Source organism: Falco cherrug, chromosome 1, assembly GCF_023634085.1.
Source record: "Falco cherrug isolate bFalChe1 chromosome 1, bFalChe1.pri, whole genome shotgun sequence".
Taxonomy (NCBI): Eukaryota; Metazoa; Chordata; class Aves; order Falconiformes; family Falconidae; genus Falco; species Falco cherrug.
Window position 1 is genome coordinate 40,529,082 of NC_073697.1, and position 26,590 is coordinate 40,555,671.

At 40.4% G+C, this 26,590-nt stretch overlaps 1 protein-coding gene across 3 annotated transcripts in view; it reads right to left on the reverse strand.

Annotated features, from left to right (window-relative positions):
• Positions 1-26,590, reverse strand: part of ATRN (attractin) — a 156,843-nt gene that overhangs the window by 21,931 nt on the left and 108,322 nt on the right. For 2 of the 3 annotated variants that reach the window (XR_008735201.1, XR_008735187.1), the window contains exon 26: positions 21,701-21,762. Coding sequence is in view for 1 of the 3 variants with exons in the window: in XM_055727074.1 (XP_055583049.1) it covers positions 10,309-10,387; positions 21,701-21,762 (141 nt within the window). In the remaining 2 variants the exon portion in view is untranslated. Of the gene's footprint in view, positions 1-10,308; positions 10,388-21,700; positions 21,763-26,590 lie in introns of those variants that run through there. The other variant, XM_055727074.1, reaches the window with a different exon arrangement.

Consider the following 26,590-nt stretch of genomic DNA (forward strand, 5'->3'; position numbering starts at 1 on the left):
GCTGGGTGGTTGTTCCTGCAATTGTCCCCTTCAGCTATCATAAAGCGCTTTGTTTAGTGGCTATAAAATCAAAGAACAAGCTGTCCTGATGAAGATGTCCAAAAGACTTACGAACGAAAAGCTATTAGCTCTTTGAAGGAAGTTGAGTTTGCTAAAGAAAATGTGCAATTTGGCAACATGACTCCTACTGAAGTCAATAGTAGCTTCAAGAAATAAAACCCCAAGCGGCGCTGCGAAGGCAGAGATGTGTGATAACGCAAGCAGTGGGAAAAGCAATGCTGACAGCGATGTTATTGTCTTCTTTTTCTGAACTGGCCATGGAAAGCCATCGCTTTCGGGGCTGTCCCAAAGCTGTCACAGTGGCCAAACCAGGTAAAACCAAAGGTCCATGGCAACCAAAGCAGCAAATGCCCAAGGAAGCATCCTTTCCCTAACACCAGTTTCTGCCGTAGCACAAGTCACATTACAAAACCCGCGCCCCCAAATTAAGAATAAATTTGAGAAATAATTGTTCTGTGACCAGAATGTCACTCCTTCCCCCAAGGCATGCACTGTGCATGTTTAACCTGTGTGCGTATCTATCCTTCAATATTTGTTTGGTGTGTCAAATTTTTAATTAAAAGGCTTTATTACGTTGCAAGGGAGAAATTGTGGCATTTCCCTAGCCAAGACGTTGAGCATGGCATTAGAAATCAGCAGCAGTTAACATCACGATACACCAGAACCTGGCTTACCCTCATTCCTAATGATTGGCTTGCTGAGATTTAATATAACGAACCTCAAAACTCTTTCAAAGCAAACCTTTGGTTTGTAGATCACACAACTAATAGGACAACCTGGGAATATTTTAAATCACTTTGGTCTGAAGAGGATTTTAAAGGCAAAACATTTGACAGGCTTACAATAAAAACACATCAAAAAGCGTGTACAGGAACACACCACTGGCCTTTAATATTTAAGTAACCACAAACTATGAGAATCTGCACAACTTTCATTTGCATTGATTTTCTTTTATTATTTTTCCCTCACTATCAGTAGAAAAACTCCATCCAAAAAACCCCAAAAGTTACAGCAATCACAGAATGGGAAGTTTTGAAACAATGCCTGAAGGTTTTGGTGCAACCAGACACTAAGAGAACCTGACAACAAACAAACTCAGCAGTCTACAGTGGAAGAGAAAAAGATCAGCCAAGCTGGCTCAGGACTGCAGGTGCAGATCCAGAAGCGAACGGCGCAGAGATGCAGTGTTTCATACCCTTGATTCTTTAAATTCATACATGTATGAGGAATGGATAATCCAAAATGAATAGTGTGTTACTGATGGGAGAAAAACTGCCAGAGGAATTGAGGAAACCCTTTTCATGCACTAGCACAGGCTCTCACGCAAAAGAAAAACAGCTATTCAGGTTACCAGGTTAATTGACTAATATAACCTATGCTGTGTTTTCTGACAAGAAAAGCCCGAACATTTTATTCACAATAATAAAGCAGTCACCAGCCTCTGTATAACCATCCCGCTGCCATCCATCTCGGCAATTGCCCCCTGCAGAGCCTCTTTTATGAGCACAGGGCTATGGCAGCTTTCCGGATGGGGCTCAGATATTTTCAGCCATGTAAGGATGCTGATTTTTCCAGAAGAATGCTACATGTTTTGGATTTTATTTGCTCTTTATAAAGAATGGCTTTAAAAAAAGCTAAACACAAGAGCTATCTAGAGCTTATAACGAACTCAAGTTTTTACATGAGTATTTCCACTTAATTTTCAACAGTGGTGAGAAGGAAAAAAGTAGGAACCCAAGGAGGAGAAAACCATGGGTGTGCTAAGTGAATAATGGGCACGGATGAGCTTCCACTTTAAGGCAGACTAAAAGCAAAGCAAGTAGGACCCCCCAGGAAAGGCATCCAAGTTACTTCCAGCAGACAGGACATGTTCAGGCAGGGTATCAGCACGAACCTCTGGTACCATTACACCAGCCTACGGTCAAAAGGAAGTAAACTTTAATAAGGGAAGCCAGAAAAGAGCAATAGTCTTATCAACAGGGTTTTTTTTCCCCTGGAAATCTGTAGATCTAATCCTTCAAGGTACTTCTGAAATTCAGGTCTTTCTGGACCCATAGCTTGTTGTTTTTAGAAGTATACCTCTGGGGAGTAGCTACTTGGGAGACAACATTTTGGATTTAGAAGAACACATTCCTTTCCTTTGATGAGACAAGTAGGCTTAAAGGCCATCCCTCGAGGATTCCTATTGCAACCTTTGAGGCTGAAATGGATTTGAGTTGGTGCTCCAAAGCTAAAGCTACGATCAACCCCCTGATTGACCTGGTTCTCTACTGTCTTATTTCTGTACCACCACAGAAAAATCAAGGTTCACTCTCTTATGAGCAAGAAAAATCACTACCTGTGTTCTCCACGCTGTCCACAACCAACTTGAAAACCCAGGAGACTGTGAAATCAGCTGTGTGTTTCTGAACCACTACCCTACCTGTATTGCAAAGATAAACTGGTCCAATGGGCCAAACCCAGGGATCTCACAAACAGCAGCAAGCCTAAAGAAAGTAGCAATAGCTCCAGTGTCATGGAAAGAGAAGAAGGATAAAGAAGATAAGGAAACAACAACCAGAGTACAAATCAATTTAAGACATTCTGAAAAAAAAATAATATTGGGGGACAGAAGAGAGTATTTGGGATTTTCCTGTATCAAGCATGCAGCTCCTACCACACAGAGCACTAAAGATTCTCCAACACAGATTCAGCAACCTTGGACAGCCCCACCCCTACCCCACCCCAAGGCTCCAGAGGGTGTACAGAATCAGAACAAAGATATCTCCTTCCTCCTAACCAGTTCTGCGAAGTTATTAATGTGTGTCAGTCCTTTTACAAGTTCCCTCCAAGGTGCATAAAACACACAATTTAATCAAATACCTAAAGGTCTCACTGCATACACAAAGCAAAGGGTAACAAAATTCACCCAGCAAAGCTTATTAGTTCTGACCTGGCCACTTGCTAACTGGAGTCACAGCGACTTTGCTGAGGTCAGAGGACGGAGAGCACTCCTACCCTTCCAAAACATACTGGGTAGAGCGGTTGCACTTGTAGACAGGCATTTTGAGCTTATTCCTGCACATCCTGGATTGCTCCAAGGGTTTCATTTGAATTCAGAAGGCAGCTCATCCCATGCGTGCACTAATACGTATTTGTGTATTCACAGAAATTATCAACTACCTGTTTTCCAGGCATAACTAAGAAAACCTTGTCCGGAGAGCCTGTCCCAGAAGATCTGCCCAAGGCACAGCTCAAAGGCTGCTGACAGCCAGTGTGGGAAGGGGACATCACCCAAGGGCCTTTGGAAAAGGTGTCCTTCCCTGTGGCAGTGGCAGCCAGATGGAGCTGTGTGTTTACATGGCCAGCACTGAACTGAGGCATCGCTGTGCATTACTTTGAGGTAACACACATATCCTGCTGTGGGAACCTTTGCTTTACATTATAGTCACTTGGTGACCTCGGGAGAAAGGAGGGGAAGACAGTAAGACCTACAAAATAAAATGGGGCATCAGCAAAGAAATAAACATACAAGATACAAATATTGCATAAAGATAAGCCACATTGTCTCAGAAATAAGTGATTTAAAGCATTTAGCGACAATTACATTAACTACCATGTAAGTCAACAAACAAACAATTTTCTCTGACGCTTCCATCATCACTGAAAATTAAGTTTTTAAGCCCCTAGAGCAGTGCACATATTAATGTTAGCTAATTAGTTTTGTAACTGACTTTGCAGGCTATGTTGAAAGAGAGAGGAGGAGAGAATTAATGTTCAAATGCTTCTCAACAGGCATTTCCACACTTGAGAACTATAACAAACCAGAAAGCAAAGCTGCTGGGAAGTTGCCTCATGCTGAAATGACAGAAGATATTTAATTCAGGGCTGATTAAGATAAGTAAGTTATTCATCATAATTATGCCCAGTAGGAGGGCACAGAAAACCTGACCTTTAATAAGAAGAGTAAGATATCACTTCTTTTTAAAGGACCAGAAGTATATAGTCCATGCAGACTAAACCACACACAATACCAGATAATTACACAACAGCAGAGCGCACCTTTGATTGACTACAGCTCTTCTAGCATAATTACATAACACTGCTTCTCTCCCTGATTTTTCCAAATTGCTAAATTAGATACCTGTACCACCGCCTTCTATCGTCAGAGAGAGATCTAAGAGTCTGAAAAGGCAACAGCTTCAACACAAACACTGTTGTGGGATTTTTTTAAACGAGGCTGAACTCCCCTAGTGCTAGACTTGATAGTCGAGCTTCATCATCACAAACACTGGCCAACAGTTCTTTTTTGGGATATACTAAAGCCAACTTAATTCTCTAGCAGCAACACCACTAAAGACTATGTGAGAAGAGCTCAGCTGGATGCCACTCTGTGTATGCAATTGCCAACCTGATATGACGGTGTCCTACATGGACATATTAAAGCCACAAACAGTCAGCTGTAACTGGCCATCTGCAAGTTCAACCAGAGATGAGCTCAATTAGGCACAGAAGTGACAGTAGTGTGTTCAAACAAAAACGGACCATCAGTTTTCCCCTAAGCTTGAATCTCTTGTCAACGTTAATATTTTGGGATGTTATTCCTCTTTGGGGCATCTCTTATTTCTGCTACAATTTCCTTCTCTTGGTGACCAAAGCCACATAAATCACCACAGAGAGCACACGATGTTTGTATTTTGGAAAAAGCCTACAGGCTCTATGAGTTGGTTCCCATTCACAGATTTTAAATTTAGGAATAGCAAGAAGTTATGATTATTTGATCTGACCTCCTGCACTGTATAAGGCACCAAATCACACCATGTGATTGACCTAGAAAAGATCCCTCCAAAAGCAGTCATATTCTGAGAGACTTGTTTCTAAAGAAAAAAAAAACAACAGTTGTTGGCATTGCTACTCTCACCATTAAAGGGAGGAGAAAAACAAAACTGCTTTTGACTTTTTTACCCCCAGTTGCAGACACTGGGTGTTATGCCTTTGGCTGATCATTTAGCAGACCTTCATCCCGTCATGAATCTTCTATGATTCCTTTTCACAGACACTGACTCACATCATCAAATTTCAATATGTTCTTCCTTGGATAAAATGAGTAATTTGTGATGCTGTACTCTCTTGCTTATCTTCCAGATAACAAATTAATCTTGCAGTGTTGTTCTGTACCATCTGCAACACCCAAGACACTGCTGAGATCAGAGTGGACCCAGTACTCCAACAACTGGTTACAGATTAATACTAACACTATGCTCTACTTACATTTTATACTTTATTACTCTACTTATAAATGCAGGAACTGGGAATTAACATACAGTTATTACATCACCACAGCCACCATCATTCTGGGGTATTGTCCAGGGAATAGGTATTCTGATAAGTAAACCCACTTTAACTGTTTAAAATAATACAAACAGGTTTATGTTTCACACTGTAATGAGACAGCTGAGTATGCTAACCATGTAATATAGATCTCCTTAGAAGTTATCTGCTTGCCATGATTTTTCACTCCTCCAATTCGTGTTTCGTCTACAAACTATACCAACAACAAGTTAATATTCTCTTCTCTGCTGACAGACACTGAACAGCGCTGTCAGTACTACCGAACAAGAAGGTCTACATGCCAAATGACTGCTGGGAGCTTGGAGAATACAGCAACACATTTCAGCACCAGTGCATCTCATTTCTTACAAGCCCTCCAAAGCATCTGGGACTGCCCAGATCTAGGGACTTTTGTAACTTGACCTTTTAATGTTCCAGCATAAGGCTGATACCATATCCTTCCAAAACACCACTGGGGACTCTAGACAGCAATGAAGATCCTGATTTACAGTTACTGTTTGAAAATATTCCAATCTTGAATCCTTTTCTTTGACAAAGGATACCCTAAATCACAGTCTAAGAGAGAAGATATGAGAAGAATGAAATAATAACAGGTGACAGCAGGAAGGGGGAAGAAAATGAAGGCAGGGCAATAAATAATACAAAGCACACATCCCTTGGAAAGTCTTCACTGTAAAAATGAACACAGAAATCCACCTGCTTAAATGGCATTCAGTGTTCATGGATGTTACAGCGGAGGATGTCAGCGAAAAAAGAAGTGCTGCTACATTTTGAATACACTTGAGAGGGACAAAGGTTTCAGCAATGAGGTCAAGAAGAAGGAGGATAATCCCTGCAGTAAATCAATACACAAAACCCATCCTGAACAACTTGGGCAGTGCACAAAGTAAAAATGTTCAGTCCTGGATAGTCTTGGCAAGAAAGGAGGCAAAATGTAGACAATTTTATGTATGTTAAGGGTGCAGTTCAGCTCTAGACACCCAAATTTATAGTTATGTCTGTACATGCTTGGCATTGACGCTCCCAACACATCCCAACGGGGCATGGACAACAACCCAGCTGACCCTCGTGCAGACAGTTACATTGGGTTGGCCAAATCACCATGCATGCTACATTTGCTGGAAATGTTAAGAAGAGCTATTTCTTGCTCAAAGTGGAGGAGACAAAGCAGACTGAGGGTGAAGGGAACAGGATTTGGACGCTAAAATAAAATAACGGGACAGAAAATTCACAACAGCAAATGAGCATATTAAATTTCTAACACCACTCATATTTTGTGCATTATTCTCTATTACCACCTAGATGCATGTAATGTGTCATTTTCTAGAGGCAAGACAGAAAGTTTTCCTAATCCTGTTTCTTGATGTCATTCACCTCATCCTAAGCCTCCTAATAAAAGCTGCCTTTTTACTTCCATTTTCCCTCTTCAAGACATCTGAAGATACTTAAACTTGGTGCTCACTGGAGAGGGAATAAACACACAATTTACAATCCCATCTCTTCCACACCTAATATAACACAAATTGTTCCCATTTTTACTTCAGGTCAAGTTTTACACTCTGCAAGGCCTGAACCTTTGCTCTATCCTCCAAACTCATTCGCCTACAACTATACATTTGCTGCGCCATCTTTGCATACCCAAAAGACCCTTCAGCCAGAAGACTGAGGAACATCAGCACTGACACGTGCAAGCAGCTGGTCAAAGAGAATTAGCTACAGAAATGAAAAAAAACCCAATGTCCAGAGAATCCTACATATTTTACAAGATCCCGATGTGGATTCTGGATTTGTAGTACGCTGCTTTCTCAGTAAGGAGCAATGCAAACTTAGTTTCAGCCAAATCTGTTCCACTAACCTGGTACACCAAGCACAGCTGTACAACTTCTCCCAGCACATTTTCCAAGTAATACCGTCTGAATAATTTTGACTACTAGACCTTCCAACACAGTCCCTTTTCTGTCCTATGCATACTTCAGATTAAGCTTCAGCTATCTACTTTTCACTCTGCACTGCGACAAGAAGTTAGGCACTTGCAACGCCCATATTGGAAGCAGGAGTGATTGATAGCTGGGAATTACCTGCAGACTACATTATATTTTACTTACTTTTGGGTTCAGATTAGAGAATAAGCACAGAATTACTACAGCACAACCCATGGGAGACAGGTGACTGTAACTTGACTACTTCTAAAAATATAGCCCAAACCAGAGAAATATCTTCCTCCAGGGCTGCAGCATATATTAAAGTTTACAATATGCTGTCTGAATTGGGTGTCTTGCAACTGCTGCTTAATCGGATTTCCTTTCACACAGCCTCTGATTTGCAAGATGGTGGGAAGAGGTGGAAGAGGTGATCTCCATCAGTGTGTCAGTAGTTTATAGGGGGGGGGGGGGGGGGGGAGGTGGTAAAACAAAATCTGTTTTTCCCAATCCAACCTGCAAACTTTGTGACCCAAGACTCCTGTAAGGGTACTGAGGAAAACCAAAGAGAACAGCCACCTCCAAAGGAAAGAAGAATGGCAAATCTAAAAATCACATGCTTCAGAAACATCCCCAGAACAGAGGGGGAACTTCTGTACACTTAAAATTTGCAGTGTAGCAAACTGCTACTAATCATTATTTTAAGCATTAATGTTTAAAGAGAGCCTTGCCAGGATTTACTGGGAGTCCATGTAAGTAAACCCCTGCAAGCAGTAAAATCATCTTAGATAACACCAAAAGGTCAAAGTGTTTCTGGGTGGACTTTTGTTTCTGGATACAATCTTGATTATTATATCTAATAACGGCATGGCAAACATTTCAAACAGTTGCCTCAGGATTCACAAGTATTTTTAGTGAAAGATGAATGCAATAGCAGAGATCTATGAACTACAAGATAAGAGTCACTAGATGAAAAGAAGGAGCAAGACAAGTAACAGTGAAAGACAGGAATCTGCCAGGAACAGAACACACTGATGAACTGCCTGTCAAATAGCCACACATGTAAATTGGATTTAGACTAAAACATGCCAATATGTTGCTAGCACTCCAGCTTTTTTCCTTAAAACATGCAGTAGACTGAAACTAACTTAATTTATAGAGACATTTTTCTTTTAGGCTACTGCTAAAATATTTTAACTGGGCTCCAAACCACAGTATTTACTTTTCAGTCTGTATTCCTTATACGTTCCTAGATAACATTTAACCCCAGGATGGCTCCTGGGAATGTTATGCTGACTCCAGCTTACCTTCCTGCCAAGAAAGTGAGATGGGAAAAATCAGCCACCCTAGTAAAAATTTATCTACCTTCAGAGAATATAGAAAACCTCAAAGACTTAAATTATTTCAAAGATTAAGGGTTATCTGTTTGAAAACCACTGATTATACTATGCATTTGAGTTCACTAGTATAAGCAAAAACATCTGAAGCAGAAAGAAGAAGAGTTATCAGACACAGTCCTGCTTCATTATAAGAAAGGAGATCCTCCAATTGAATAAATTTATATTATTCCCACACTACTGCACTGGGAAGTACAACCAGATACAGATTTTTGAAGATATGCAAGAAACGGGCACTTGCACAGAATTTAAGCACTGTAAAAATTAATCCCCAGAATACTCTTGATCAACTACTACGTACGAATAAAACACCCTTGAACAGAACAGTTACATGGCTAGGTGCCTGCAGCTGCGAAGAGCTCCATCCTGACAGGACAGCTGGGAGAAAAATCTGTGGGAATGGGCAGATTTCACCCTAAAATCCCAAAGCAGGGGAGAAACACACCTTGCTCCTTAAAAAAAGATACCTGGTCTCGAGTGACAATGTATAGACACTTACATCTAGAATGTGCACATGGACTCACTTGAATAAAGTCTGGCTTCTCTCATTTTGTATGCAAGTAAACAGATTGCACAAGGCAAAGCTCCTAAAAGTAGTCCCAGGCGCAGCCCAGCTATAGCCTCTGCTATATTTGTACATTATACATGGCTCGTCCTTCCATGGTTTTAGCACTAATCACAGCAAGAAAACCCCAGAAACGTGCAGTCATGCTTGTGGCACACAGGACTTGCTTCTCTACAAACACAGCTCTACTATACATTCTGCATTTGTGCTTAAAACCGAGAAACGTGGACACTACTGAGCGACAACATATAGGCCATCCTACCTCAGTCACCCTGAGTGCTTTGGGTGTAACATGAAATTGGCTTCAATTGAGGAGCAGGAAAAAAGGGTGGTGGAAAAGAAACCCCATAATCACCAAATGCATCACGGGTAAACAAGGAGAAACCATATTTTGAGGGGTGTAAAGCTGCTGCACACAAGAAAATGTTGGGAAGCTGATATGGTCCGTGGGTAGGTGAAGAGGAGAAAGCTCAGGCACTAGAAGTTGCCTTTTTAAGAAGTATACTATTGCTTTCCAAATCGTAGGTGGCTTCTCTCACCTTTCTCTTAGGCTACTATGTTCCAGGGAAAAAAGCACCCACTCACCCCAAAACATTTAGATAAGCTTTAAATTTGAAAATGGGGATTAGCCTTTTTTTTTAACAGCTGCTTTTTTAACAGATTAAGGCAGCAGCTAATGTGGTTCAGAGGCTCAGCGCAGAAACTTCGTCTTTTGAAACAGATGTAAAGAATCTTCTAATTTGCAGTGGTTTTATATTTATGCTGTCTAGAACATGAGTTCTGGGAACTCAGGACATTCACCCCTGGTTTTTTGTGCTGCACAGAAACTGCAGCATCAGGATACTAAAATAGCACCATTTGTCACTGAAACTGTAATCGAAAGTACACTATTATAAATCCCTAAACAGAAGCATTTCTAGATTAGTGGAGCTTATCCTTAACTGAAGGTTAATGCTATGCATATCTGAATAAATACAAGAGAGAACAACTATAAAAAAGTCATTTAAGAGATAGTATTCAATTTTGTCAGTTCAACCTCTCTTCGTCGTGATGCCCAGCAACTTTGTTTGATCTTCCAAACCACAGCTGCCACCAGGAGCAAAGACAGGAAACAACTGTAAAGGGGAAAAAAAAAAGTCTTATTGTCCTTGTTCATAACATAACAGCAGTTGAAAAACTCTAGCAACTCAAAAAATCTAGACTAAAAGATCATATAATACTTAGAGGTACTTTGATGAAAGACAACACATCAGTGCAAAGTGTTTTGCACAGTTCAGTGCTCATGACACCAGAACGATGTACATCTATTTTCAGAGAAAACTGTTGTTCCAAAGTTACCTATTTGACCTCCTTACACAACACCCATCGATTTTCACCAGAAAATCACAACAGGAAGGCCAAAGGATTTAATTAAATTGGAAAAAGTCAGTATTGACTATCTTTGGTGATATTTAAAGTGAGAGGACAACCCAAAACAGAAAAGCCTTGAAAAAAAGCAGAGAGAACAAATTATTTTTTCTTTCCCAATTTACAAAAATAAGATAAAGTGTACAGGAGTTGGATTCTTTTTAACTGGCTGTTGTAGAACTACAGGCACTTCTGGATTTCCCCAAATCTATATTGCTTTTCTTACATCTAAATAGAGAAAAGGATGAACAGATTTATCAACTTCTAGGCAAATGCAAAGAAGCAGATTTAACAAAAAGCAGTTATAATAAGAATAATACAAGTCAACTTTATTGACAGTTACGATCTTACCACACTGAATACTTAATGAGCAACTTCAAGGTACACAAGCTTTCTAAGATTACTGTTTTTCCTTTTATATACCTGAACTCCAGTGAAACCCTCTCTTCTCAAGTACCGCACTGACAGGCAAGAGAAAATGTCTCCAAACTGCCTTCCCCATGGTCAAGCATGTATTTAAAGAGAGTGCTTAAAGGAAAATTAACCAGAATAGATTACTTATTTCCTGAAGTGCACTATTTACGCTGACCACTGTGCTCCACAGGCATGGACAGGGATTTCTGTTGAAGGGGGAAGGGAACTGGCGTGCCCCCCTCCTGGCCTCTGGACATGGCTCAGTTCTTGCCATGCCAGGGCTCCCAATGGACCCACAGCCACACAGGAAAGACTGTGGTGGGAGAAAGACCACAACTGCTCAATACTCCCTGCTCTCAAAAACAAATTCAGCACTGCTTCCAAAAATCAATCCTTTTCACAAATCCCCAAAGTTCCTACTTTCCAAACAACGCTGCAGTTTCCACTGTGCTTTCCCACCCTCCTCACACAAACGTCCATGACCCCAGTGATGATGATGACGACTTCTACTTGGACATGAAGCCACAGCTGCACGGCTGATGAAAGACCCACAGCTTATGATGATTGATGGCACCTCATCCCAACCAGTTCCTTGCTGTTCCTGCTCATTTGCCTTATATGAGCTGCAAGGACTGAATATTTTGTCCTTCAGCAACTGGGAGTCCCACTCTACAATGGCAAATTCTTTCGCAGAGAGTAGTGCAAAGACTTGGAAGTATTTATCATTAAAAAAAGGACAGACAGCAGGAACTGTTCCCCAAGAGGCGAAAGGAGAAGAGCCTGTTCCTGATTACATCTCACTATCCACAGCCTATGTATTATGAAAAGTGCATCTGATCAAGCACCAAACATGCAAGGGGCAGCCAGTAGGTAACGTGATTATATTTTTCAGGCTTAGATATGCACAGGAATGTGTTTTACTGTCACATAGTATATGGTATTAAAAATCGGTGCTTGTGTGACTTCAGCATTAAAATATCTGCATGGCTTTGAAAGACTCCTACAGTGCCTGTTTCTTTATAAATTTAAGCAGGATCATGGAGAGATTTGTTAGGCCTTTTTTTCATTTTAAAAGGTATGTATTCCAAATCGCTTCCCCCACATTTCCTCTAAATATTAAAATCTAACATGATTTCACTGTAAAAGCCTAGCCATTTTTCTGCAAACACAAATAGTTTAGACGAGCATTTTTAATGGCTATTTTATTTCCTTTTTGAGAGATACTGGATTACTACTGAGTTGTGCAGTAAAAAACAATGTGCCCCCATTAACTAGTAAAGCATATGCATTAAATTGTTTGCTATTTTGGTAAAGAATCTAACATGCACTATTGATGATTGAGAATTTCATGCCTTCAGCTTTCCCTTTCTTTCCTGAAGCTCCCTGCTGCTGTATTAAGCACGACAGCAGACTATCCATACCACCTGGAAACAGTATTTCTCTCCTGGACAAGGTCATGTTGGGACTAGATGGATTTTCACTTATGTCACACTTGAACAAGCATCAGTGAATGATGGACCAGCAAAATTTCTGAATGCTCGCATTTGTCTTGGGACTCCTGTTAGCTCCCCACAGCGTGAAAGCCACCACACTTACTCAACATCTTTGGTAAGCTTTTTTCTTCTTTTAAGCTCCGCTTTCCTCAAAGAAACTTCAAGTCTCGCTAAGGTACAACATTTGCCTTACCTCTGAGGCCCAAGGAGGACAGTGCTCCCTGAAGAGGAAAAATCCAAAATGTATCCATGCAAAGCCAGCACAGACCAGGAGCTAAAAATCTTTGGTCTGCTTTGTGTTTGGTAACATTTTAACATTGTTATACAAATGGAGGGTGGAAATACAACAAAAATCTTCAAGGCAGCAGGGAAAAGTGTTCCTGGCTCCACATCTAATTTAACCATTTAATTTAACCATGAAAACAACAACATTCAAATTGTCTGCAGGAGTCCTCAGGACAGGCTGTTAAAGCACAACGCCTGCCAGGCAATCATGTTCATGTTGTGACTCCAACAAGATGTTTCACCTCAGGATAAAGCATTTTAGATGCAGCTTATGGGCAACAGCTACTGCCATGGCTTATCCAAGTCCACCTCCTTGATATCGCTTTATTTGGAGATATTGGGGAAAGGAGATGGAAGACCAAAGGGCAGAGGAAGAAGGCCAGATGCTTCATCAATCTCCAGTACCTCTGCGCTAAAAAGACCCATTTCAGAGAGATTTATCTTCAGCAGGAGGTTCTCAGGAGGTCAAGCATACAGATGAACCTGTGTTGTGCCACGCACAGCCAGCAAAGTCAAAGAGATCTCCACCTTTCTGTAGGTGACCCTTACAAGACATACATGCTCCATTCACTTTTATCTATCAGACAGCACCAGAAACATACATGCCAAACTGTAGATACACGTCAAAACATGCTGAACTCCTACGAAGATGGCTCTGTTTTGGGGAAAACGTGACCTCAGCAAGTTGTAAACATCAGGGATGGACATATTTTTGGTTGATTCGAACACAGCGTCTCCCTACACGTTCACTTACTCCCTTGGAGAAGAAAGCTAGAGTGGAGAACTAAGAGGATGGCCTTTATCCTTACATTAAATCCCCTTTGTATGTCCCCACTGTACGTGCCAGTCTTTCATGGGTTTCTCTTTCCTGCCTCACTTCTGGCACCACAGCGAAGACTTTCTGAAGAAAACAGAGAGAGGAATTAACAATTAAGGGCTAATAAAACCCCCTTCTAAAACACTCACCACAGTACCCCGTATTTCAGAGGAACAGCACCATACATCTATATGCTGTCACAAGGAGGCAGCAAATACCCACAAAAGCTATAAAATCACTAAGAAAATATATTTCCCCCCTTGCACTACCTCCCCTTGGCAGCACTAGGGGAGGAATAAAAGGTAGTGCCTGCTTGCTGGGCTGCCGTCCATCACTGGCTGGAAGCGCCCCAAGGGTAGAGTGAAGTCAAGATCTATCTGCTGGGTTTACTCAGCCTAAACCATCCTGAAATAAGTTAAAAAGACCTGTCCTCACATCAGCGGCTTTAAAGAAGCTTTTCTTTCCCCCGTAGCTTCTTTTGGAAAGCAACTGTGTAAATACGGAACCAGTGGAAAGAAACACCTGCATGGAACGAGAGCCATGTTGGGAAATGATTTGGAGTGAAAGCCTAGAGCTGGCAGAGTCCTGGTCCAACAGCATGCTCTGCCCTGCTTTTTCCTGAACAGCTTCAGTGATCCCTCTGCCAGCTATAAGCATCCACCCATTTCCAAATGGCTTTACAAATAAACCTTCGCTGCAGAATTTGCTTTACCCTCTTCCTTCTGCTTCTTTCTCCTCCAAAAGTAATAGCCTACCCAGAGCCTCCTTCATCCCCGAAATCCACTGTTCATTCAAGTCTTCCCTCTATGCCTCTCCCCATCTCAAACAACACTTCTGCATCATTTCTCCTCACCCATCTCTCTGCAAAGAAGGGAAAGGGGATGGAAATGTTCTTGGGCTTGTATATGTCCCAGCACAGCCCGTATGCAGTCCTGCAAATGTCACATACAGGTGAAGCAGCACATCCAGCTGCACCTGAACTATCAGCTGTTGGATTTCTATTTTCCTAAGGCCACGGATGAGTCCAGTTTGAGAGAAGTTCAATTTTTCCAATCAAAAAAAGACGCAACCAGAAAAACTCAGATTAGAAGGAGAAAGACATCTAGAGACATCTAACACTCCTGCAGAATTTTTCAACCCAAGGAAATTTGAACATGACTCATCATTTGGGTCAGGTTCTACCAAATACAGTCAGGTTGGACAGGGCTTGGAGCAACCTGGGCTAGTGAAAAGTGTCCCTGTCCATGGCAGGGAGTTGGAACCAGATGGCCTTCAAGGTCCCTTCCAAGCCAAACCATTCTGTGATTCTATGCTTGGCCTATACAAGTTATAAAAGTTTATGTATTAATACTGCAATACAGGGACAAGTTACATTTACATTTTATGGACAATATTCTATTTGATAAATAGATCACTTATGTACAATAAATAACCCACATGGTTATCAGTAACTTCCCCTCAGTTGTCCTCAACAACCGCATTAATTGTTAGTTGATAAGCCTTCAGCGCTCCTTATACCATGGGGTATTCCCACTGACACAAAAATCTGAACTTAAAACACCCTTTCTGGTTTTATCCTGCACTCTAAGCTCCTTTTCATAGCAGAGATGGCATTGTCTCCACTCCAGGTATCCTTAAAGCTCTTCAAACAAGTATGCTTTCATTTTTAAATGGCTGGAAAACTTCATCAGCACTTTGATATGATGCATTCTCACAAGGAGAGAAGAAAATCCATCTGGCATATTAGGGCTCAATTATTAAACTCTCCTACAATATTTATCAACATCAGAACTGCTAGTAAAAAACTGGCAGTTTTAAATGCCAAAATATACAGCAGCTTCAATACTAATATGCTTTAACATATATAGGTCACTTAATAATTTCAAGGAGCACCGCAATGATTACTAAAACACACCCCAAATTATTTTGATGAATTGGAAGCTATTTAAGTGCTATTTAAAAGTAAATTTTAATATGCCGGAGAGTTACAGGACACATTTTACATACTCGATGCATTAAACCTCGAAATAATTGGAACAAGTACATAATGCAGAAGGAGTGCAAATGGTTTGCACAGTTGGCCTTTGCCAAAGAGCTATCTACAGCCAACAGCAAACTAACAGATCCAATCTACAGATTAATGACCTTATCTTTCTGCTGAAGATGGCACCAAGGTTTAACAAGCCACAACCCACCTTCTTTGCAGCAGAGGATATTATTTTTCTTTCGTGTCTGTTAAAAAATTCTACTTATTGACTAGCACAACCAACCTGACACCCTGTAAAACGGCGGCAGCTTCCATCAACAGAAAATCAGCCTAACTAGAGGTTTGAGGTCTTTTGGGAAAGCAGTTATGAGTCTGTCTGGGTTTTTTTGCTTGTTCTGTGTTTTTTTTTTAACTTGCTTTTGTTTTGCTTTCCAGGGTTCAGATTTGCAAGTCCTCCTATGCTATCACAAAGGGCATAACATTACACAAAGGCAAAAAGTCATCTTGCAGGTCTAGAATACGGAGCTTTAAATAAACACACCAAAAATCATGGGACACATGATGAAATTAGAATGAAACCAGTGTTATTTTGACCTGTATTTTGTGGGGGTTTCCCTCACACTATTTTCAGGCAGGAGAAGAAGCTACTCCAAAGGCAGGGATGCCTGAGCAGGCTGTAGCTATGAGTGGGACTGGGGACCAAGCATGGCGCTGGCCCTGTAGATTCCTTCCATTCCTAGTTCTCTTCTGTATACTCTGCACTACCCTGGTCATCTTGTCAACTTACCTCATGAGAAATACCAAAATGAATTACAGTCAGCGGTCTGTGAGGAGCTATGCAGCTCACCCTGAAGTGGACACTTACGTCTGGCAACTGAACTGCTCTGGTGCCTACCAGCTGCACTGGCTGGAAGAAGAGCTTTGACACAACACACACAGAAACCTCAATTAAGGTGTCAAAGCTATAAACTAAATCCCATGCTATAAAGGTTTAAAAACCCAAAGTCCTTACATCACAGCCCAAACCACTATGTTCCCATAAGAGACTTGAGAAGCCAAAAGAATAACAGGCACAGATAATGACAGGACTAATTAATGGAGGAGAGACCAAATGGCCTCAATGCTCTAGTCCGCGTGTGACTACTGTGGACAACAATGTAAAGAGTGATTAGGACAACATGGAAAGAAGGAAGTCATGGATGCTGAGGTGTTAAGCTTCTTCACCTTGTTAGAAACAATGCTAAGATAGTGCCAAACTCTTCCTTGGAGGCAGTGTGCGTGTCTGTATGGGGGGGGGGGGGGGGGCGGGGAGGGGAAAGGATTAAAGGATTCCGACTATATTTTAGGCACATATTTAGTAATGATGCCACTTGTGCTGCAGTAATAAATTGTTTAGTAAACAAAAAGTAAAAAATCTGCAGCACAACTCCAGATTTGAATTATTGCAACAAGCCATTCCCACTTATTGAAAACACCGGGCGAATGCTTACAGCCAAGAAAAATAATACATGGCACATTAAACCATCTGCCTGACTGTTGCACGGAGACAAATACCACTGCCTCTAAAGTTTTTCTGAGGAACAGGTCCAATTATTTGTACCAAACTAAAATTACAGTATTTGATATTCAGACCTTAGTAGAGGCACGTGAGGTTTGATGTGCTACCGTGAAAACACAAAACTGGCGACTTTTGTTCCATTTGTGAAATACACCCATTTCTCTAAGACATTGTAACACCACGGTGGGACCAGAAAGAGTCAGCACTGAACCCCCCTAGAAGGACGTTTCAAAGGTAGATAGGAAAGACAAGACATACTCCAGTCAAGAAATAGGATGAATGGTGCATGTGAGGACACAAAACAGAAGCACAGTAGAAGACACCAGAGGTATATGGTAAATCAGTGTAACAAAGCTCAGGATGAGACTGCAGAATCATAGAATGGTTTGGGTTGGAAAGGACTGGCAAAAGTCATCTAATCCAACCCCCTGCCATGAACAGGGACATCTGCAACCAGATCAGGTTGCTCAAAAGCCCTGTCCAACTTGGCCTTGAATGTTTCCAGGGATGGGGCATCTCCCACCTCTCTGGGCAGCCTGTGCCAGTGTCTCAGCACCCTAGTTTTTTAAAATTTCTTCCTTACATCTAGTCCGAAGCTACCCTCTTTTAGTTTGTAACTGTTACCCCTTGTCCTATCGCTAGAGGCCCTACTGAGTAGTCTATCTCCACCTTTCATATAAGCCCCCTTTAAGCATTTAAAGACCACAATAAGGTCTCCCCAGAGCCTTCTCCAGGCTGAAGGTGATTAGATTTAACAAAATCTCAGAGAAAAAATGATTATACTGATTCACACTCTCACACTCGTGAATGCCAAATGTATTGCCCAGCTGGTCTGGCCAACATTGCTTCCGTTCCTCAAAAAGGACAAGGGATTCTGGCTGGCAGGTCCTCACCACATCTCCTGGCTTCATTCCTGGAGACAGCAAGCCTGGTTTCTGGGGTTTATAGATCTTTTATACCACATAGGGCTCACCAGCTTCTTTGGCAGGACCCAATGTTTTCAGTTTTGTTCACACTTCCGACCCTCTAGGCAAGTCTGTTAGTCAATACCTCCTCATTTTGAGTTTCTTAGGGCTGCTACACTAGGAAAAGGAATGGCAGTAGTGACATGCTGTGACCTTGCTGCCACCTTCCTAGTTTTGGTGCAAGAGCTGTCCTCCTGCCTAGCTGCAAGGTTACCAGCGTGATCCTTGACTGCTTCACAGCCAGCTGTGTCACCAGCTAGAATACAGCTGTGCTTTCAACTCCTGTTCTGCTGGTTCTTGCAGTGCTTACACATCCTTATTTCATTCAAACTGTTCTTAATACTCCTCTTGTAAGCCTCTACAGAACTGGCCAAGAAAGCACAGGAGCACAGAACAAATATAGATGCATTTGGTTTTTGTAAAAAAAAAAAAAAAAGGGGGGGGGGAGAAGGATCACTGGGCAGCAGTATGAGTTTAGAAGGCCACAAATATTTTTACACCTCGTGTATGTAAAAGTACACTGGTAAGAAATACGTATTATAGATAGGTGTGGTGGCTTACACAGATTTTTTGGAAGATAAGGAACCACAGATACTAAGAACAATGTTTACTAGAGACTGTCAAAACAGCTCAAACTATCTGCTGAAAAACAACAGCAAAATTTGTAAATTAAAGACCTGTGTTATGAAAAGCAGAGAGGAGGAAACAGAAAAAAATAGTTTGCTTGAATCTCATTTAGCTTTGCAAAGGTTAACAACGGTTAGAGTATCATTTTGCCTGTGGCTCCAATTATAATGCAATATTAATGACCCCATAACTTCACCATTCTACTCAACCTTTATCCACTGACATTTTCTTTGCTTAAAATAAAACGTTAACGTGTTGCAAAATAAAATAATGGTAACATACAGCCACATGCCTGGCTTCAAGCAGAATACCAGCTCCTGAAGGAGCTCCCAGAGCCTAACAGCACCTCTAAATGTGAGGCACCCTGTCTCTGACCCACAGTAGCCCACCCAGCTCTTAAATTAAATGGCAACCAAATCCAGCAGTCATGTTTCGTCCTGCTCCGCACTGCCTGATGTTGTTTAAACACACGGCCAGGCTCCTGGCTTCTCTGTGATGCTGTGTGCTTCCCAGAGTCAGTCCAGCCAGTGCCTGTGATACTCCATAAATTCAGCAGTGCTGGAGTCTGGCAATCCAGCTTGCATTCCAGTGCCCATTGGAACGACCAGCTTGACCTAAATCATCACAAATGTCAGCAACGCAACTGAAAATCTAACACCCACCCACCCCCGTTTCCCTGGGTGGTTCTCTGTGCAACTCAAAGCACAGCTGTTTCTTCCAGCTGCATGGCAGAAGAGCATGTTTAGGTTACAATGAAGTGGAGAAGGTGGCTTCTAGGAGATGGAAATGTGCCACATGACCAGCACAGAAAAAAATGTCAAAATTCCCTGCAGAATAGCAAAATAAAGACCTCTGAATGTGCTAATAGAAAGTCATTCTAAACATCCATTTCCTAGGACAAAGACTCTTTTTGTGTCCATTATACTCAAAGAGTTTACAGGTACCTCAGTTTTCGAGTTAGGGGTGGCCTACAGCTCAAAGGGGGTTTTGCCAACTGTCTTTAGGCTTTGCAGAAAGCATTTTCATTGCCTCTACTTAGTGTGCAAATTTTCAGCCAATTCTATCTCATTAACATCACAGGGGGCTATCAGATATTACTTATTTATGGTCTAACTTGGATTCAACTGTAATTATGAAACGCACCCAAGAGCATTAAAAATGCAAGCATTTCCAGAGTTTCCCCTACAAACAGCAGAGATGAATCATGCTGTTCTAATATGCTGGTTGTTTAGCAAGTTATAGCAACTGTAAAATAAAATGCTGTGAGAGGAACTTAGCAGTAGTTACAGTTAAAGAATCGAAGAATTTTTAATGCATTATAAATGCTTGGCTGGAAAATACCAATAAACTGTCTTCTCCCAAGTATACACGTTCTTATTCGTCTGGCATGTTGGGATGCTAAATAATACTGCAACATTACTTCTCAAGATCCATGTGACAGCACTGAGGGAGGGAAGGAGAACCACTGCTGACTCTTAAATCTACCTAACTTTTGGACACACACTCGCAGCTGCATGTGCTTGTTGAGATACAACACACATATCTCCTGCTTCAAACTGTGATTTTCTTCCAATAATGGAACTGGAGAAATCACTCCTATTGAAGAGTTTCAAACTCTCATACACAGGTGGATCTGGGGCTGTAAAAACCTAATGGATACCTTTTAAGTTTGGATTGATCTTATGCCACTAAAAAGAAACTGCTTCCCTATTCATTCTCCTTGTAAGTAATTAACTCTGCCACAAAGACTTTTAGGGAAGACCTTTACCATGATGTATTCAGCAGAACAAACGCTTAAGTCTGATCCAGTCGTTAACGCTTACACCATATCAATGCAAACAAGGTGGTGGTTCAAGCCTGCTGTTTATCTGGGATTGTATTAAAGCACACTCAACTCTGTAAAAGCTACATAGTAAAAAAAAAAATAAATTATAAACCACTTGTCTGAAGGACCCATCTGGTGCTCCGTCCTTTAATTAAATTTAATATGGAATCTAAAGCAAGATATCATTCCTGCTGCTCATTTTACAATGGGCATAATATTGCCTACTTTAAAACAGGTTGTAAGATCTGGAGTACTGTTTACTCCATGTATATCCCTCCTGAGGGACTTCTCCTTATTGATCAAGTACTGCTTTATATTTGTGGAATATTAACAGTTCCTAAAATAGAGGCTAACACATTTGATTTTGAAACCTTAAAGGGATGGTCTGTTCTGCTTCGGGAGACATCTAACCCCTTTGTTAGTGCTATACTTTTTTTGGAGGATGGAAGAAGAAACAAATATTGAAATAGCTTCTGTTGGCTCCAACTCCTAGGGAATTATCAGTTTGCTTTACACCAAGAAATGCACTTTACCAAGCAGTTAATAAAGGACAGAAGGGTATTTAACTTGACATCTTTTCAGAGTTCAGTTTAAAAATCAAAAGGTGCTACCTAAAGAGTTTGAAATTAGTCCAGGCTTAACTCTTCGCATTATCACTTCCTTAATTTATGGTTTGTGCCTGACAATATGTGAAGATATGCAATTTCTGTAAGTTATACATTATTTGTGTGATGTGGTAACTCAGAAGATGCCTTCTATACCATTTTAAAAGTAACTTCTCCATTTCAAATACCTCCCCCACCCCCAAATCTCCCTCTCCCTGCATGCATAGGGACGGGATGTATTTGCCAAGACAGGCAGACAATTTTCTTGACGTATTTCCCAATTAAATACTTCAAATATAGTAGAGATTTCCATTTTCAAGGCTGCAACATAAGCAGAATATTTAAGTAAAAAAAACAAAACAAAACACCAAACACTACACTGAAAAACAAAACCCAAACATCTTTCCTAGAGAAGAAATATTTAGCTGTCTTAAATGAAAAGTACCTGAAAAATGTCACAAAGAACTGTACCAGGTCCATAAAGTTGCTGTGTTGTGAGAATGCAATCTGCAAAAGAAAAGTAAATGCTTTCTATTACTTCGTGAAAAGAAAATTCATATTTCAGATGCATTGTTGCTGAAATAAAAAAATTACAATGAAATATGTCTTTAGTTAAATCAATTAACATTTTTGATCACTGTTTTGAAAGAGCAGTGAAATATTCTAAGGGAAAAGAAGTAAACTAACAGCATTACTTTGAAATCATTTATCCAAAAAATGAACCTAAACAAGTAACACCTCTCTCTCCTGGCAATGTTTAAGGAACAGTCTTCAGTGCACATTAACTGCCTTGGAGGAAACACTAGTCCAAAAAGTTCGAATACAGAAGTTTCATAGAGCTAAATACAGAGCACCTTTAATTATTGTATACACAGCAACCCAAAGCACAACATTTAGAAATACAAAACACAGGCTCCTATTCAAACTATTAATACATAAAAATCTACTTGAATAAGTAACTTACACAGAGAGCAGCAAAAAGGCATGAAACACAGAAGATAATAGATACTGTAAAAACAGCTATGGCATTCATCTTAACTCACTTTCCTGCAATCCACTCAAACTGCAAAGAAAAGTGGAAAACAACCGAATATTTTGGACAAAACACAGAGGGAAGAAGTGAGCAGGAAATTGGGAGGTGGTTAGAGGCAAAAGGAAAGATTAGGGAGCCCGGTTAAAAATAACAAAGCAGAGGGGAGGCAAACCAACAGAAAGGCAACTTCTGCAATATTAGGAATCAGAAGTTCTTTCCAGGTACCTCCTATTTCCTCTGACTATCAATCTCAGCACCACAACAGGACATTAACTCTTTCATGAAGTAACTGAATTTCTAGCAAAACTAAACTGAAATCTGCACTTACAAAAGCTTTCTAGGGAAAGCTCGATTTATTTTTTCTATGAATCTGTGATTCTTCCACGGATATTAAATTCATTTAGGGTGTCATTTGTTATTTCCTTCCACGCCCCCCACCCCCAAATAAAATGGTACCATTAGCATAAATATAAATCTCTCCACCCAGCAACAGTCACATTCCAAAAATAATTACTATATACAAAATCAGTTATCACTTGGACTTCTGTTGCTCTAGAACACCTTCTATCATCATATTTGCTTTAAATATCCATTGTAACTTGGGATATGGAAGCTGACCAAAATAATTTTCTTATAAATATATTGAAATTGAAATGCTCTTGATCTGAAAGCTCCTTTACAGTGTACAGCTTTGGTTTTGCTGGAAAGCTGACTTGAAACCTGCAGACCAGATGCTTGTGACCTAAATATTACTGCCTGCAAAAGACAAGAAAAGACAGTTTCTTGCTGATTTTTTTCCTTATAAAGTGCTTCCCAACAGCTTTCTCATTAGAAAAACGAGAGTAAGTATGATTTCACTTTTTATTTTCTAATTCACTGCATGGTAACTGAGGTGGTTTTATATTCGCCTAACTATTCTGGCATTTCTTTAAGGCAAAGAATTTCCTTACTAAAAGAGCACATCCCCAAATACAAACTTGTAATATATCCAGTATATAGAATTATGATCTGACAATAACTGTGATGCTGCCTGACTATAAAAGATGCATTTCAAAACAAAGACCTTATTATGTATCAACAACTTATATTTAAAAATCCCTTTGTAGAAAAAGAAAATTAAAAGCACAAAGAAATCCACAACGGGCCTGTCCTCTGCAGATGTTTGTTAGGACCAGATTCTGTGGTGGAAGCCAAAGCTTGCTCCAATTGGAAGAAGAAACAAGTATCTGCTGATTTTAAAAAAGGACAGATTCCATGAAAGATTCATGAGACTCATCTCTAAACAGCCACCAGGGAAGGGCTTCTCAGTTTTTGAGAACACAATTGCAGGAAATAAATAAAACAGAGAAGGAAAATTTGGGTTTGCTTCACACAGAAGCACTAGAAATGCTTTACCAGTGGTGGGTTTTTTACCTATCTGATGAAGCTCTTCTCTTGCAAAGACCAACTGAGGATCTTCACCTCATACATGGATTAAAAAAAAAAGCGTAGGTTGGTTTCTTCAATTTACTTCTCACAAGCTGAAAACACTTTATGCTATTAAACCTGACCAATCTGTGTCACAGGCAATTTAGTACCATAATTGTTAATGGTTTGCTTACTTAGAGCTTAATTTCCCCTAATATAATCTGTTCCTAAGACTTAATTAATTCAGTTACATAGAAAGTTTGGTTAGAAATAGCTGTTAAAATTAGACTGTTCATTCTGATATAGGAAAAATATGGCGCAAATTTCTTAGCGGTATGGATTTTTAATTAAGTTTATATGACAGTAGAAGATTCATTTATCCGTTCTCAAAAACCTAATTTTGTACCAAAGGAATAAGCAGCATAACTGTGTGAAACTGGCGTGTACCTCGTGTAACATTCGTGACCGTTCCAGGATGTTTTATAGTGTGTTTTTAGGAATAATCATTCAGTAGTTAAGACCAAAACAGATTAGAAAATTAATTACATGAATTCCAGAGAAGATTATAAAGCTTGTGTTTATCTGTTCTGAAAAGGGATCTGAAAAATCTTACCAGCCTATCATGTTTTTTTAAGGCCACATCATTTGAAGTACCAAATAAATTGGGCTACTTTCCAGATGAACAAAAATAGCTGGCTATCTGGACTGACAAAATGTATAATTAAGAGCTTTGCCTTCTTTATCATTTGATTAGCATAAAATATTAAGCCAAGAAGAAAATTCAGCTACCTCTAACTAGCCACCAACATCAAGAAGTGCACTATTTTTGAAATCCGTATGCATACATTTCAAAGGAGTTAACGGTAAAGCGCTTGGCCACAAAATATTCTGAGTAAAGGAAACGCAGCTGGATCCCAATTGACACTGCAGTACCAGTTGGTATTTCAAACTCAAAATGCTTCTGGGTGTTAAACTACAGCCTATGACCGATATAAATTTTGACAAACAAATTGGGACGATTACACACCAGGAACTGGTTTGCATTAGTACCCAAGTCTACGCTTCAAGAGGAGAGAAACTTGAGAAAAATTTTATACAAAAATAGGTCCACCTGACTCTTGCTCAACTTCTTATTTCGAAACAGGTTCACTTTAAGCCTGTAAGGGCGACCATAGCTGAAGTTATTTAAGCCTCCATTCTCTTCATTTACAAGTGCTTTGAACTGATTAAAAAGTACTTGAATTTCACACAGCACTAACAAAAATTAGTATCACTGACTCAAAGAGAAATTCCACAGAATATTTTTTTTCATTAAATACAGCAAGAAACAAATATGAGTAATTCCTCTCGCTTACCTGTAACAAGCAGATTTACAGACAAATCATCACAACAAAACTGTTTTTACTTGTGCTGAAAGTTACTGTTGTTTTACAGAAAAAGAAGCCAAACTATAACCCACAATGGGGATGGGGCAAATCTCTCTCCAAACCCAAATAATTTCCAATATTATACATAACATTAGTACTCCTAATCTAACCTTGTTAACTGAAGAACTGCCAATGTACTGAAGAACATTTCAAGTATGGCGTTTTCATGCCATAATTTGGTACATTTTGGGTATCTAAATGCTTGTGAAAACACAAAAAACTTTGTTTCTACAGCTTTTCTTTCCCTGCTAACAATTCAGGACTATTCACATGCTGTATTTTTGCCCTTCTCCACTTAAGTGACTCAATTCACTTCAGTGCTGCCTTTCTTTTCAACCCTACTTCAATGTTACGGATGAGAAAAAGGGAAACGGGAAATGGTGTTTTGAACAGGACATACTCCTAGAATAGAATTTAAAGGAGAGAAAAAGAAAAGTCTAATTAACTTATGAAACCAGAGAAGTACAACAGAGAAGGCACAATGTGAGGAAGGCTACTGGAGTGTGGTGCTTGCTGTGAATTCAGAAGATATCAAAAGGTCCCTACTGCTAGATCCATTAACCTCACCTAGCAGGTGGGAGAATGCACCAGCACTTGTGTTTTGAAAATCTGCGGGACCACACAGCACTGAAACCCACAGAAATTCAGAGATTTCAGGCTGCTTTGCTTTTTATTTCAATATAGCTCCAGCGGCAAAGTTAACAAACAAAGCAGCAGCACGTAAGGTTGAAAGGCTGGGAACTCCATGGGCTTCCAAAGAGAGAAAGCCAACTGCCAAACAAGCTGCAGGTGACATTTATGTACATCTTCCTCTGTTTCTTCCTCTGCACCTCCACTGCCTCTGCCTTTTTTTTTTTTTTTTTTTTTTTTAAACGGTTAGAGGCAAGAATTCAATCTGACCTTGGAGAATACAGACAACAGTAAGAGGGAGCCGTGTGGCCTGAATGCTGAGTGCCTGCGCTTCTGTCAAAGGACCTGCTGAAAAACAAATGGTTTTTAAGTGTTCTTGACTGATGTCAAAGTCATCAAAACATTAATTTTGCCCTCTATGATAGCAAGGGGGGGAAATACTGCTCTTCTGCTTAAGAGAAACACCATTCCCTCTTTCAGTTCTCCTTTAAAAACAAGTACTATGTGCTCCAGTGAAACACATGGCAGAAAACCCGTATTGTTGGTGGTGCTCTCTCCTCAACAGCAGCAGCGAGCCAACTCCAACAGCCTCGGCGATGAGGTTTCAGGAGAACCCAGCCAACCCAGCAATCCAGCTCCACCACCTAAAAGGTGGTCTCGGCTCTGCCACATGCTGCTGCTGCTGCTTCATGTGTTCTGTGAACATCCGTAATGAGCCAAGGCAAGTCATTAAGCCAGCCAAGAGCTAACCATAGGAATGCACAGCTTTTGGCTGGTATTTTTGAGCTGACTGCTCATGGAGGGATAAGGCAAACTCAGCAGCGACCCAAGGGAGGAG